This window comes from Triticum urartu, chromosome 1, assembly GCF_003073215.2.
Source record: "Triticum urartu cultivar G1812 chromosome 1, Tu2.1, whole genome shotgun sequence".
In the NCBI taxonomy this organism is placed as follows: domain Eukaryota; kingdom Viridiplantae; phylum Streptophyta; class Magnoliopsida; order Poales; family Poaceae; genus Triticum; species Triticum urartu.
Window position 1 is genome coordinate 3,121,727 of NC_053022.1, and position 16,580 is coordinate 3,138,306.

General features: G+C 45.2%; 1 protein-coding gene across 1 annotated transcript; it reads right to left on the minus strand.

The window, feature by feature from the left end:
• Window positions 1–405: 405 nt before the first annotated feature.
• On the minus strand, window positions 406–15,163 carry LOC125540549 (putative wall-associated receptor kinase-like 16). The gene is made up of 3 exons (XM_048704434.1): window positions 14,263–15,163; window positions 14,018–14,164; window positions 406–1,604 (listed from the first exon to the last, which is right to left on the minus strand). The coding sequence occupies exons 1-3, from the start codon at window positions 15,161–15,163 to the stop codon at window positions 406–408; spliced, it is 2,247 nt and encodes a 748-aa protein (XP_048560391.1).
• Between the last annotated feature and the right edge of the window lie 1,417 nt (window positions 15,164–16,580).

Sequence of the window (16,580 nt, forward strand, 5' to 3'; positions counted from 1 at the left end):
GTGGGCTAGAAATTGAGTAAAATCACACATATTTCTACCTCTCTTTCATGCGCATGGATCACGGGCAGGCATGTGCGGCAGCGATGGTTGTGACCACATTACGTTTTGCTATCCACAATTTCGCCTATATACATATATAACATGTGGATTTTCGCAAAAGACAATATATAACATGTGGATTCAAATACGTTCCATAGATAACAGTTTGTGAGAAGTACATATGGATCGAATAAAACCGAATAAAATACACACAGATGCAACAGTGCTAACCAGAAAATAAAGTGCACATCGTAACAAGCTTAATCCCGGTTGGAGATGCGAGGAGAAAAATGTTTAGAAAGGGATGTTTGTGAAGAACTCAAGCATGGAAGGCACATCCTTCAATGGATATCGTGCATGTCTTAGTCACTTAGCATAATAAGAACTTCTTGGGTTTATAGGTTGGTTCTCATTTTCTCCTATAGTATACCCACTTAATTCAATTTCATGGCCGCTGGTTGACTCTCCACCAAGAAGGCTTTCTGCATTTGCCTCCATGTCAAGTTGTAACCAAGGATGCACTGAAAGCTTCCTCAATTTGTTGAGCTCATCGGCAACCTCTTTCATTGAGGGCCTATTGATACCATGCATATCTAGGCATTCCTTTGCTAGGTCTGCAAGTCCTGTCAGCAATTGCATGCTCTCTTCACTTTTCACATGGCTCGCCAACACATCATCTAGATTATTGTTCTTCATAGCACACAAGAAAACCAATGACAAGCTTCTTTGCGTCTCAGACCCCTCGAGTTTTAGTGGCAACTGGCCTGTGAGAATCTGTAAAAGGATAACTCCGAAACTGTACACATCACTTTTGTCTGTTAGCTGACATGTTTGCATATATTCAGGATCAAGGTAACCACAAGTACCTTGAACTATTGTGACAAACTGCTCTTTGTCAGACGGGGCTAGTATGGAGGTTCCAAAGTCCGACACTTTGGCCATATAGTTATTATCAAGCAAGATGTTGGAACTGTTCACATCACCATGAATTATTGGAGGAGATGCATACGAATGCAGGAAGCTGAGTCCTTCGGCTGCTTCATGAGCAATTCTTAAGAGAGTGTTGAAGGAGATTTTTAGGTGGTTCTTGCCATGGATAAGCTCGAATAGTGTACCGTTTAGGACAAACTCATATACCAGAATTGGAACTTCAACCTCAAGGCAACAACCCAAGAGTTTCACTATGTTCTTGTGATTGATTTGGGACAAAATAATGATCTCTTGTCCAAATTCTTTCTTTTGCCTTTCATCAGCCAATGCACATCTTTTAACTGCTACTGACATCTTGTCCTTTAATATCCCTTTATAAACCGTTCCGTTCCCACCTCTTCCAAGTATTCTGCTATTGTCAAAGTTGTTAGTGGCATGTATTAGCTCATCTTCTGTAAACACCTTGAAGGCAAGACCTTTCTCTGATTTCAACTTATCAAACAAAATCATGCCTCCATGCTGGCGAAAATACTCAACCTTGACTTTACTCAGTTTCCTCTTTTGACATATCAATTGTCCCCAGAAGATAGTGGCCATGATAATAACCATTAGGCCAGATAATCCTATTGTAACTCCTGCATAATAATAATGTCATATGAGACAAACATTTTTGTTTGATGAAAATGGATAGATAGCAAACCATTCGTGATATATGTTGGTTTATTGTGTTTTTTTCATAAATCTACGTCTGGTTTTATTGCTTGAGTCTACTTTGCACACCTAACTGAAAACCCTTTAGTTCGCACCTTCAAGCCCAAATACCATATCACTGAACCCCTTTGGGGATGGGGTGGTTTGGTCAACTGTGGGTCCACAAGTGGCATGCTTATGTGGCAAAAGCCATAGTTAATGCACAGGATTCCCTCTTGAGCATCTCCTGCAATAGCCCCTAAAATAACATGCAGACCAACTAGGGGCTTCCCCTACGTTTTCAGCCCCAAAAAAGCCTCCAACTTAAGACATAGACACTTTCTAGCCCTATTTTATTATGACATATGGAACCCACTCGTTAGTGGCTCAAAACTTTCCTTTTTTGCTTCTATCACTCTCCTCACTCAGGCGTGCGGTCGCGGGGGGAGGTGGCGGAGCCGTGTCAGGCGCTGATGGTGGGAGCTCGAAGGAGGCCGCTGATGGATAAAATGGAGTTGAGGAGGTGGAAGGAGGCCGGATGAGGCCGGCAACATGGAATAGATATGTGGTTGATCCACATGGGGTGGGAGTGGCAATGTGGCATGTGCTAGAGTAGCGGTGGGGGCGGGAGGACCCAGAGGGGGGACCGAGAATGGAGGAAACACTAGTAGAAAAAGGGTCAAACATGAAGCACATTAGTGCCGGTTTGTATTTGAGCCGGCACTAATGTATACATTAGTGCCGGTTCCAACGGCTAGCCGGGCCGCTTTCATTAGTACCGGTTCGTGGCGAACCTTTAGCACCGGTTCGTGCCACGAACCGGTACTAATGAGAGTGGTGGCAGAATGTTCTCAGACTGGGGCCCCTCCATCCCCTTTAGTACCGGTTCTTGGCACGAACCGGTACTAAAGGTCGTCCTACATAAACCCTTCGTCCACCCGAGCTCGCTCTGTTCTTCCCCTTTCCCCTCTCCTCTCTGTTCTTCCCCTCTTCATCTCGAGCTCATCACACATTTTGCCCAAATTTTGTCAAGATTTGAAGGCCCCCATCCATTGAAATGATCACAAAGGTTAGCAACTTTGTCCTTTCATCTCTCATTGCTAGATTTACTCTTGCAATGATTCAGATGTGGTATATATATATTCTCTTTTAAAACTAGTTGCATTTCGTGTTTATGACAAATTATGCCCATCAAGTTGACATAGAAATTTTTTCTAGGAGGTATGTGAACCGGAAATTCCAACCGACCCTATTGCCGAGAGGTTAAATTTAGTTGAAAGAGAAAACGAGTACTTGAAAGAAAAATTGAAAAGAATTGAGGGGGAGAAGATGGAATTGGAGTTGCATGTTGCCGATGTCGTCGATGATCACAAGATCAAGATGGAGAAAATGCGCTTGAAGATTAGAAAGATTAGAAAATATGCCATCGATAGTGAGGCTTGGTATCATTATGCTGTTGGATCCATTGTTACCTTAGTTGCGATCTTGATCGCATTTGTTGTTGCATTTAAATGCTTTAGCTAGAGAGTTATTTGTTTGTTGCATTTAAGTGTTGTATGAACTTTATGTATGAACTTGTATTAATTTGGTCTATTCGGTGTTGTGTAATGAAGATGAGCCGGCAATGGATGTACGATGACCGATGCTCTCCCCAGTTCGTTGAGGGCGTGCATACTTTTCTGATTGCGGCTGAGGCAAACAAGCGGGCGGATGGTTTTATGCCTTGTCCATGTGCTGGCTGTAAGAATGGTCACAATTACTCTACGTCAAGAACCATTCACGTCCACCTGTTTGAGTCCAGTTTCATGCCCCACTATAATGTTTGGACCAAGCATGGAGAAAGAGGGGTTATGATGGAAGACAATGAAGAAGAAGAGGACGACGACAGCTATCTTGGCCATGGGTTCCCTGAATATGATGATACAACAATGGGGGAAGAAGCTGAGCCGGTAATGCAGGAAGAAGCTGAGCCGGCAATGCGGGAAGAAGCTGAAGAAGAGGCATCAGATGAGCCCGTTGATGATCTAGGTCGGGCCATTGCCGATGTAAAGAGAAACTGCGCAAGTGATTTGGAGAAGAAGAAGTTGCAGCGCATATTAGAGGATCACAAAAAATTGTTGTACCCGAATTGCGTAGGTGACAAGAAAAAGCTGGGCACCACACTGGAATTGCTGCAATGGAAGGCAGAGAATGGTGTATCTGACAAGGGATTTGGAAAGTTGCTGGTAATGATAAAGGATATGCTTCCAAAGGACAACGAATTGCCCGAGAGTACGTACGAAGCAAAGAAGGCTGTCTGCCCTCTAGGGTTAGAGGTGCAGAAGATACATGCATGCCCTAATGATTGCGTCCTCTACCGCGGTGAGTACGAGGATTTGAACGCTTGCCCGGTATGTGGTGCATTGCGCTATAAGATCAGCCGCGATGACCCTGGTGATGTCGAGGGCCGGCGCCCCAGGAAGAAGATTCCTGCCAAGGTGATGTGGTATGCTCCTATAATACCACGGTTGAAACGTTTGTTCCAAAACAAAGAGCATGCCAAGGCGATGTGATGGCACAGAGAAGACCGTAAGAAAGACGGAAAGTTGAGAGTACCCGCTGACGGGTCGCAGTGGAGAAAAATCAAAAGAAAGTACGGGAAGGAGTTTGCAGATGACGCAAGGAGCGTATGGTTTGGTCTAAGCGCAGATGGCATTAATCCTTTTGGGGAGCAGAGCAGCAACCATAGCACCTGGCCTGTGACTCTATGTTTGTATAACCTTCCTCCTTGGTTGTGCATGAAGCGGAAGTTCATTATGATGCCAGTGCTCATCCAAGGCCCTAAGCAACCCGGCAACGACATTGATGTGTACCTAAGGCCATTAGTTGAAGAACTCTTACAACTGTGGAATGGAACAGGTGTACGTGCGTGGTATGAGCACATGGGGGAAGAATTTGACCTAAAGGCGTTGCTGTTCGTGACCATCAATGATTGGCCTGCTCTCAGTAACCTTTCAGGACAGACAAACAAGGGATACCGCGCATGCACGCACCGTTTGGACGATACCGACAGTATATATTTGGCTAATAAGAATGTGTACCTAGGACATCGTCGATTTCTTCCGAGCAGGCATCCCATAAGAAAGAAAGGCAAGCATTTCAAAGGTGAGGCGGATCACCGGACGAAGCCTCGCCACCGTACTGGTGCTGATGTACATGATATGGTCAAGGATTTGAAGGTGGTCTTTGGAAAGGGTCCCGGTGGACAACCTGTTTCGAATGACGCTGACGGACGCGCACCCATGTGCAAGAAGAAATCTATATTTTGGGACCTGCCCTATCGGAAAGACCTCGAGGTCCGCTGCGCAATCGACGTGATGCACGTGACGAAGAATCTTTGTGTGACCCTGCTTGGCTTCTTGGGCGTGTATGGGAAGACAAAAGATACACCTGAGGCACGGGAGGACCAGCAACGTATGCACGGAAAAGACGGCATACATCAGGGTCATGCAAGCTACGCTCTTACCAAAGAAGAGAAGGAAATCTTCTTTGAATGCCTGCTCAGTATTAAGGTACCGCCTGGCTTCTTGTCGAATATAAAGGAAATAATAAACATGGCAGAGAAAAAGTTCCAGAACCTAAAGTCTCATGACTGCCACGTGATTATGACGCAACTGCTTCCGGTTGCATTGAGGGGGCTTCTACCGGAAAACGTTCGATTAGCCATTGTGAAGCTATGTGCATTTCTCAATGCAATCTCTCAGAAGGTAATCGATCCAGAAATCATACCAAAGTTACAGAATGATTTGGTGCAATGTCTTGTCAGTTTCGAGTTGGTGTTCCCACCATCCTTCTTCAACATCATGACGCACGTCCTAGTTCACCTCTGCGAAGAGATTAACATTTTGGGTCCTGTATTTCTACACAATATGTTCCCCTTTGAGAGGTTCATGGGAGTCTTAAAGAAATATGTTCATAACCGTGCTAGGCCAGAAGGAAGCATCTCCAAGGGCCGTCAAAATGAGGAGGTCATTGAGTTTTGTATTGACTTTATTCCTGACCTTAAGCCGATTGTTGTTCCTGAATCGCGGCATAAGGGCAGACTGGATGGAAAAGGCACGCTAGGAGGGGAACAAATAATATGTATGGACGAACATTCTCTCACTGAAGCACACTACACAGTTCTACAGAATTCCGCCTTGGTGGCTCCGTATATGGATGAACACAAGAATTTGCTATGCTCCAAACACCCGGAGCGGTCTGATGACTGGATTACACGTGAACAAACCAAGAGTTTCGCCAGCTGGTTGCAAGCACGTACCATGCATGACACCTCTATTGAAGATGACCTGTACTTGCTGTCCCAGTTACCATCTTCGAATATAATGACTTTCAAAGGGTACGAGATAAATGGTAATACATTTTACACGATCGCCCAAGATAAGAAGAGCACCAACCAAAACAGTGGTGTCCGCTTTGATGCAGAAATCAAGACGGGAAAGGAAACATATTATGGTTATATACAGGACATATGGGAACTTGACTATCGACGTGGTTTGAAGGTCCCTTTGTTTCGGTGCAAATGGGTCAATATGACACGAGGCGGGGTAACAGAAGACCCGCAGTATGGAATGACAACAGTCGATCTCAACAATCTTGCGTATGCAGACGAACCATTCGTCCTAGCCAATGATGTGGCACAGATTTTCTATGTGAAGGACATGTCTACCAAGCCAAGAAAAAGAAAAGATAAGGAAGCGAATGCATCGTACGATGAGCCAAAGCGGCACATAGTTCTTTCTGGAAAGAGAAACATCGTGGGAGTGGATGACAAGACAGACAAGTCAGAAGATTATGAAAAGTTTGATGAAATTGCTCCATTCACAGTGAATATTGACCCGAGCATCCCGTTAAATGATGAAGATTTTCCATGGCTACGACGCAAAGGGACACACGCGAAGAAAAAGTTTCACACCCAAAGATCTGGGATGTGATCGGCTTAACTATCATCACTTTCTTCTGTGTTTCACACCCAGGAGGGAATCTCTGTAATAGTTAGGGTAGCTAGTTATGTGTTTTGGCATTTGAAACGCGAAGAAATTTTATGTGCAAGCAAATTCTTTCATGCATTTACTGATTTTTTCAGCTAAATGACCCTGAAATTGAAAAGCATTTCAAATGAACTCAGAAAAGGTTGAAAGTTGGCATGGTATCATAATTTCACCCACATAGCATGTGCAAAAAGTAGAGAGGGTTACCGCAAAAACTGGATGCACTTCGTGTACAAAATGGACAATCTGTTTTGAAGTATCAGGGTTTTGGACGAAAACTCATCCGTTACAAAGGCATTTCATTTTTTAAATAACCTAAGCATTACAAAATTGAATATAATGATAAAACACACTAATATTAAACATAAGAAAAAATAATCACTGAAAAATCTATTTTCAAAGTTAAGTTATTCACAAAAATAAATAAAGCAAAAAAATAAGAAAAAAAAGCCCACCTACTGGGCCACAGCGGCCTGCATACGACTAGAAACCCAAATTCAAGTTGGGCCAGGATGCAGGCCTGCTAGCCCAGTAGGCCCAACAGGGCATCGCAGAAGAGGTAGGCCCAGAAGGCCTGCTTAAGAGAGGAGCTCGAGACAGCAGCGACGGCGGGGCTTATAAGCAGGTGCGAGTGCCCCTCGGCTAGCGAGGTGGGACTAAACTTTTGTGCCCCTCGCCTGGCAGCGCACACCCTTTAGTACCGGGTCGTGGCACCAACCGGTACTAAAGGGGGGGCCTTTAGTACCGGTTGGAGCCACCAACCGGTACTAAAGGGGGTCGCTTCCCGCCGCTTGGGCTAGCCAAAACAGACCTTTAGTACCGGTTGGTGGCTCCAACCGGTACTAAAGGTGGGTTCTATATAAGAAAACACTTTAAAATTTTGTCAGTTTCTCATCTCTCCCTCTGCTTCTTCTCCTCTGCACCGTCGCCCGCCGCCCCCGCCGTCTCCATATCCCTCGTCGCCGCCCCGGCCCGTCGCCGCCCCCGTCGCCGCCCCGTCGTCTCGTCCCCGTCGTCCCCGTCGTCACCGCCGCCCCGTCCCGGCCGCGTCGTCACCGTCCCCGTCGTCGTCGCCGCCCCGACCCATACGTCTCCGTCGTCGTCGCCGCCCCGGCCCGTACGTCCCCGTCCCCGTCGTCGCCGCCCCGTCGTCGCCGCGCCCGTCGCCGTCCCCGTCGCCGCGCGCCCCCCGTCGCCTCTCGCCTCGCCGGCCGGTGAGCGCGCACACACACACACATACATTTTTAGTTATAGATTTTTCTGTTTTTAGAAATTGTTAGACATTTTTCTATTTTTTAGAAATAGTTAGAAATGTTAGAATTGTTAGAATAGTTAGAAATGTTAGAATTGTTAGAAATGTTAGAATTGTTAGAATTTTTTCTGTTTTTTAGTTATAGAAATAGTTATAAAAAAGTTAGAATTGTTAGAAATTTTTCTGTCTTTTAGTTATAGAAATAGTTATAAAAAAGTTAGAATTGTTAGAAATTTTTCTGTTTTTTAGTTATAGAAATAGTTATAAAAAAGTTAGAAATCTTTCTTTTTTTAGTTATAGAAATATTAGAAATGTTATAGAAATGTTAGTTATATATAGCATTGTTAGAAATGTTATAGAAATGTTAGAAATTTTAGTTATCAAAATCCAATCATTAAAAAATGTTACTTTTTGTGGGCATATAGCTAGTATTTGTTGTCGACGATGCCCGGCCCGCATCCTCGCCGTCGACACGTCCGCGACGACGTCCAGCTGACCCATGTCCAGGACTGGGCTTTGCCGGGCTGGCACTGGGAGGTGCTGCCTGGAGGGACGCGCCGCTTGATGAGGAACCCGGCCCCGGGTCCCGTCGTCGACCCTGATCTCGTTTGGTGGCGTTCGCGTGGGCCAGTTTCGGTGCGGAGGGAGCCGGCCCCGCCGGAGGTGGTACGTCGTCGTGTCAGGGAGGAGGATGAGCACGTCCATCGCTACATGGTTGCGTTAGAGGGCGGCAGGTTCTCCAATACCTGACAGTTTCTTCAGGGATCTCACTTCTGCTATGATCCTGTGAGGGTTCCTTCTCTTTGGGTGTCCACCGCCCGCGCCGCACTTCAGCTATGAGCCAGTGATGTACTATTCAATATTATATATTATTCGAGACGATGTATTCGAGATTAAATCTATTATTCGAGATGATGTATTCGAGATTATATCTATTATTCGAGACGATGTATTCGAGATTATATCTATTATTCGAGATTATACTAAATTGTTTTATATTTCTTTTGGCATAGTTAAATAAAAGCTATGGCGGACAATACCTACAGAGAGAGGGAACAGACCATGTTCGATATCTTACGCGGGCCAGATGATGATCAGAATGAAGAAGATTTTGACGGCTCCGAATTTCTAAACAACACCAGAGAGGGTGATATGATATTCGATCGCGATGACCGAACTGATGAAGTCATGAACTACGACGAAGAACATGTTGGTCCTAAAACAACAAACACCGGCGAGGTATATATATTTATATAAGCAGGAATCTGGTGATCATCGCATGTTTTAAATGAGTTGAAGATATATTAACGAATCGATCTTTCTTCTTTCAGCCATCCGGATCGAGCAAATCTTCAGGCAAAAGGACGAAACAAGGCCCGAACAAAAAGTTGAAGGAGGGCGTAAAGTACAATATCGAGGCATTCAAACCTAATGACGAACCATTAGCGCCTAAGAAGATTGCAGACAAGTTCGTTCATCAGTGCGGAGTTCTTGTGAAGGACCAACTCCCGATCTCCCTTCAAGAATGGAGAAAGCCAGCAAAGCCACGTCCAAATGTTACTTTTATCGACGAGAATAAAAAAAACTGCTTTGGGATACTCTCATGGAACATTTCACCCTACCAGATCATTTCACAGAAGCAGATGTGCAGAAAGTCAAGGACGCTGCTTTTAGGAAGATGGCGGTTGCATTCAAGAACCACAAGAGAACGACGTGGGAGAAGTACGTCAAGGGAGGAAGGAAGACTCCAGTATTCGAGGGGATACTAGAGAATCAAAGTGCTCATTGGGACGATTTCGTGAAATTCAAGGATTCAGAATTAGCTAAGAAACGGTCGAGAATAAACAAGAAGAATGCCGAAAAAAGGATAAGTTCCATAAGCTGGGGCCAGGTGGCTACGCGGTGGCAATGCCTAAGTGGGATAAGTCTGAGAAAGAGATGGAGGATGCAAGTGTCGCTCCGGTTACTAAGAGCTGGCCCCCCAGGTGCAGGACTTGGTTCTATGCGCATGGGGGGGAGTTGGACCCGAAGACAGGCAATGTTTCGATGAAGGCATGTCTGAACGGAGCCGACGATGCGATACTTGTTGCAATAGAAGAGGCTCGATCGGGGGTGTTCCAGCCCAACAGAGAGAACGACGAGCTTACGCGTGCCCTGGGAAATCCTGAACACCCGGGAAGAACACGAGGCAAGGGCGCTATTCCGTGGTATGAGGGGTTTTCGGACTGGAACGCCGACTACAGAACCCATGCGAGAAAGAAGATTGCGGAGGAGAAGAAGAGGAAGATGGAGGAGGAGCAGAGGAAGCGGGACTATGAACGCCTTCAAGGCCTAGAAGCAAGTCAAGCGGAATTGGCAGTTAAATTCCAGCGACAGCAGGAGCAGATCGACTCACTTAGCCAGCAAAGGGGGTCTCAGCAGCTGCAGCAGCTAGCGGATGATCCAGCATTGGATAGCACCGCCCCATCCATGCCGAGAAGCAGCGTGGGTTCCGCCCCGGGCGACGCAGTGCTGTATAGATACCCCGTGGATGACATCACGGAGAACACTAACTGCGAGCTACACTTCAAAATGAAGAACATATCCATGAAGGTGGCGGACGCCGTTGCTTTTTCAAATTCCCCCGAGGCAACCTTCCATTGCAACCCGATTCCAGCGGGCTATGCTCGTGTCTTGGTTGATGAGGTGGTGGACCCATATTCGGAGCTACAGCTTGACATTCCTGGAGGTGACGACGAGCACACATTGGGAGAGGCCATACATCATGTCATCCTATGGAGAAAGGATTGCATCATCTTTCGAAGGCCACCGACACCGCGTCACCCGACTCCTCGTCGAAGTCCGCCACCGAGTCAGCAGACTCCCGCTCCAAGTCCACCAACGCGTGAGGCCACTCCTCCTCCTCCAAGTCTGGCAAAGTGTCAGGCCACTCCTCCTCCAAGTCCGGCACAGCTTCAGGCCACTCCTCCTCATCCAACTCAGCCCCGTCAACCGTCTCCGCCGCCTCAGCAATCGCAGAAGAGACACCCCGCAGCTATGGTGCGTAGCGGTACCAGTCGAGGTCATAGTACAGGAAGTACAGGCGGAGGCAAGCGATATAAATATGGTCCAAACCTCAGTACTCCTCTTCCTGAGAGGGCTTACGACAGGACCAAGGAGCAAACCAATGCCATAGTGCGGGCAGAAGTCGACGCCCATTTTGGACCGAAACCGCCACCGCCGCCAAGGGAGAAAGTGCCTGTGGAAGTTCTTGACCACTTCGTTCGTATGGCTGAACCACCAGCTCCTAAGCCTGTTGACACAGACTATGAGCGCCACATCAAGAAGTTACATCGACAACGTCTACAGAAGGAGGCGAGCTCGAGCTCAAGCAAACAACAAGCAGCTGTCAAAAAATGCGGGAAAACCGTTGCCCAGCTGGGAGGACAGGCGGCGCAATCGACCCCCCCGCTTGTTGTGCCGCCAACAACACGTGACAGTACGCGCGCCCAATATTATTGTGGCCAAACAGTTTACGTTCCCGAGGTGGGCGATGTGGTAATAACCCAGGAGCATATAATGCAGGCTGAAACTCTCAAAATCACTGTTGGACAACTCCTCGAGATCGAGGACATGCCTGTGCTTAAAGAGGAGGAAATAAAACGGAAATATGCCCGGGGCCAACCTTTGGTCAAGCCAGAAGAGGTCAAGAAGCTCCCAACGAGAATGTATGAATTACATGAATGGTACATGAACATTACCAAGAGATCCGATCGAGAGTCCCTCATGGTGCAAGTCAAGAAGGATCATTACTACCATGAGAAACCTGTGACCGTTGAGTATTCTGAACTGTTTCAGTTATACAATCAAGACGCACTCGACAAATCTATCGTCAGTTCCTATTGTCTGTAAGTGATTTCTTTCTGTAATTTAAGTCTCAAGCTAGCTGTAGTGATCCTTTTGATCAATCATTACCTGTAATTATCCTCACTATATTCTTTTCTGTTGTATTATGCAGGATGAAGATGTATGAAATGAGAAAAGGTGGACGCTATGGCATTGGGTTCATTGACCCAAACACCGTTAATGAATACACATGGAAAATAAACAAGCATCATGAAAAGCAGGTAGAGGACAGCATGCTAGAGTTCTTGAAGCGCCTCAAATACAATGAAGATATACTACTTCCTTACAACTTCCAGTGAGTCACACTTTCTTGTACTACAAATTCTCTGTTTTTGCCTACTAGCTAGCTACATGTTTTTGCTTACATATGCCCGCTTAATTAAGACATGCAAACGTGTGTGCATGCAGATTTCACTGGATCTTGTGTATCATTAAAGTTGACGCCGGAACAGTTGAAATACTGGACTCGCTACTCAAAGCAAATAGTGACTATAACATCTTGTTTGGGATAATCAACAGGTAATTTCAATCATTATTAACTATATATCTCGGCCTATTTAGTTCGTCATTTCATGATATGAACTATTTAATAACCCCTTTATTCATTTTCTTTGTCGGCGGGCAGGGCTTGGGCAAGGTTCATCAGCATCACGGAAGGCGAATGAAAACGACAGCTGAAATGGTTTCGACCCAAGGTAAGTAATTAAGTAGTACTATCTAGCTAGCTAGCTGCCATCTCTTTAATTATCATGCTTGATTAATTATTATCTGATCAAATTAAATTCCATTCTCGTAATAAAGGCCCTGAAGCAGGCGCAGGGGACTGATCTGTGTGCATTTTGCGTTTGCGAGAACATTCGCATGATGGTGTCCGAAAGGAGCAGATCTCAAAGACAGGAATGGGTACGCTTGTCAGAACACTATTCACAATTTTTACAACATTATCGATATCTAGTCACACAACTAATACACATGCATATTGATCTCCTTTTTAACAGTTCAAAGAGGTGCGGGACAAGCTCCTAGAAACGGAGCGCGTAGAAGAACTTCAAGAGGAAATAGCGGGATTTTTGCTCGACCATGTCATAAATCCGAAGGGAGAATACTATTACCCGCTACCGCCCCATCAACCAGGTCATGAACCACTTCCAATTGCCATCGTGCTCCGAAGGCACCAATTAGGCTAATGCCACTGGCTTCGAAGGCAACATGCATATGTAGGAGAAATTGTATATAGCTATACATGTGTGTATGTGTAAATTAATATGGTGGTTTGTGAGACATTGATGATATATATATGATTGGTTCTATTAGAAATTCTATTTATATATATATATATGCATAACGTGTACAATGTGTAGTACCGTAAAATACCAGCAAACTAAAAAGAATTAAAATGGAAAACATAAAATTAAATGAAAAAGAAATCATAAAACCAAAAACCCCCCAAACATTTTAGTACCGGTTGGTGTTAACAACCGGTACTAAAGGGCTCCCGGCCCCCGGAGCTGGCTCATGCCACGTGGTTGCCCTTTAGCACCGGTTCGTGCTGAATCAGTACTAAAGGGGGGGGGGCTTTAGTGCCCAAATTTTAGTGCCGGTTACCTAACCGGCACTAAAGGGCCTTACGAACCGGTGCTATTGCCCGGTTCTGCACTAGTGAAATGGAGTTGATGTGGTGGAAGGGGGCCAGATGCGGGTGGAGAGCAAAAAAAATACCGGTGTTGGGAACACAGGCGTGCGGTGGACGGTAAACGAAAATTCCTTCCCGCCTCTTGTACATGTCGGTAGGAGCTCAAGGAGAAAGCTCTTAGATGTGGGGCTATGAGGGGTTGTCTAGGGGCCTCCAACCTCACTACAATAGGGGTTTGGGCCACCTTGCAATTTTGGATTGGACAAAGACCTTCTTGAGGTGTTTTTTTACCACTGACGCAAATAAGTGGGATTTGAATCAATATGTCAATGTCTACTTATATGATAAATCTAGGCTTGGTTGTGCTCTTTCCCACGTAAGTATGCTAGTTGTTTTTAAATTATGACTTGAGGGTACAAACTAAACAATTTTTACATTGTAGGTGCAAAGTACATGTTCAGGCAATAATTGATTTGTATCAAAAGTTTCTTTTTCTCTGAATTAAATGCATACAAAAATAAATGGTTTAGCTAGTGATCTCACGTATTTGGGTGTTACCTATTATAAATTTGGTGTCAGTGTTGCATGTTTTGCTTTCGTACACATAAACTTTCCCTCGTCTGCAAGAACACCAGTGCCCTCCATCAGTATTGTGGCAAAATCCATCTGAAGGACATTGATGATCCTTCTTGCATTCGTTGACATCTACATTAAATTAGCAAAAATAAGCATTAGAATTTGGTACATGTAAAGTTAAAGGACACAATTCATTGGCATCCATAGCAAATTAATTAGTAGCATACCTATGCATCCATCTAGAAGATAAGGGTTCCCGTCATACCCAGGGATACAACTGCATGTGTACCCTAGATCGTTGGTGGAATTCACACACTTGCTGTTGTTGCTCAGGCATGCATAAGTACCCGTGTTATTCCATTGGGCATCGTCACAAGAACTCACATTTCTTATAGCCCAATCAATGACCATAGGTACCCGTCCAAGGTATGTGTCATTGAACACGGTGTTGCTTATGTACGAAGTACTAAAGTTGAATCCCGTTGTCTCCATCAGCACTGCATAGCTGCACCGGTTGAACTCCCAGATTTTACTTGTGTTGACCGACTTGAAGAAATCTGTATAGTAGCTGCGCATCTTCTTAGGTATCGTAGTCTGGGAGCAGCCGATACCAAAGCACGATCCGTCCAGTAAGTCTGGCAGACCACGGCATGATGCGACGCCATAGGCCTGGTAGCCTGTTCCCGTGTCATCGGTGTCGCTCATGAAGGCAAGGGCATTGCACCCGATGACTGTGAACTTGTTGTGGATGTCAGAGAGCCGGTAGGGAAACGAAGGAGCAGGACTGATTTCGTCGACAACCAAGGAATTGCCGAATTCCTCCATGCTCGTGGTGGAGTTGTTGTAGCAGTACCCCATGATGTTATTCAGTACCCGGGCCGTGCTGTTAGTCAAGGAGATGCTAAGCACCTCTAAGGTGTACTTGAATGGCTTCGTGATGCCATCTTGGACCTTACAGCTGATGTCAAAGTCTTTTCCGAATGAGCAGCCTGGATCGATACCAAATGGGTATGGTATCTCAACATCGCCGCACCACCTTCGGCACTCTGAACCTGGAGCCGCAGTTCCAGGAGCGTATTGTGCTACAAGCAGTGTGAGACCGAGGCCAAGACACAACAGTGCTTGCATATTCTTCGACTAGAGAATAAGTAAACATGACACGGTCAAAACTAAAGTGACACCTTTGTTAAAAAAAAGTAATCGGTAGCATAAAAAAGTATGTAGACAATACTAATATTATTGTCCATGACTCATAAAGTGCTTCGATCAGGCCATGGAAGATTTGTTTGTGTGAATAAGTGGATAAAGGAAACTTTGGGTGAGGTCCGGACTTACATTAAAATTCCAAGAATTTAGCCACTCCAGAAGTTCATAAGAATCCAACAAGCTCACCTTTGTTATTGTAATGATTACTAGGGATTCCCACAAGCTCACCTTTGTGTTTTTAGTGACTAAATTAATCACTAAAAAAACGAAGATGAGCTTGTGGGAATCTTTTGAACGGCCCTATTAATCACTAAAAAAACAAGGTGAGCTTGTGGAAATCTTATGAACTTCTGGAGTGTACTCAAAGGAGTTACTTTACCTTCCCCGGCTTAGTGCCGGAAGGTTATGGAAGTTGGTGAACTCATGGCAGTAACTGGTGTACTCGAAGGAGTTACTTAACCTTGAGCAAGAAGACATCTATTAATTATGATACACGAGTTGTCAACCTTACAAATAGAACTAATTCTTTGGTTTCAAAGGAATACAGAGGAATTCAGAGTCTTGGGAGCGGAGCTATGTTGATTCAAAGTCTTTGAGAGGGGTAGAACTCGTATAGTTTTACCAATTAGCCGTCAAGTAATAAAAAACGGAAAGAGGAGCTCAAAGCTGACAAATAAAAGGCACATCCAGCTGGTAACACATGCATGTTAACAGAGCTCACCTGAAACGACGATGGGAAGGGCTTCAGTTCTCCTTCTAACTGTGAAAAAATTACGTCTTCTGTAAGAGACAGATTGCTTCAGCGTGTAGTTGTGTGTTGTGAAGCAGAGCGAACGCCACGCTTACATACATATATATTTTGCTCGAGCGGTCGAGCCTACCTACTGCACACATTCTATATCTGCCACTAGGACTAGGTCTAGGGAAATGGTCGCATGGCCGACTTTGTCTTTCCATGGCTAAAACAAACGGAGTTGACTCTGTGCTCCATCAACTTGTAGTGTAGACTTTGCTCTTGAGGCATTGGTGCAGACTTTGCTCTTGGGTTAGATGCGGGCCCATTGGTGCAGATGCGTTGCTAGTAAATTGTATTTTTATTTGGCGACGTAGGTTGATGTGGTAATAAGCTTGTTGAGTATCGTGATTATTAGGAAAGCTAGGATAGCGTAGGATATTATTCTACCTTGCCTTGTACTCCAAGATCATCATGTACTCCTATATATATGCCCACGAGGCTCAAGCAATATAACGACAATTCCACGAATCCCTCTCTATCCCTTCTAACATGGTATCAGTTTCCGGGTTCCAAACCCTAGCCGCCGCCGCTTCCGCATCCGCG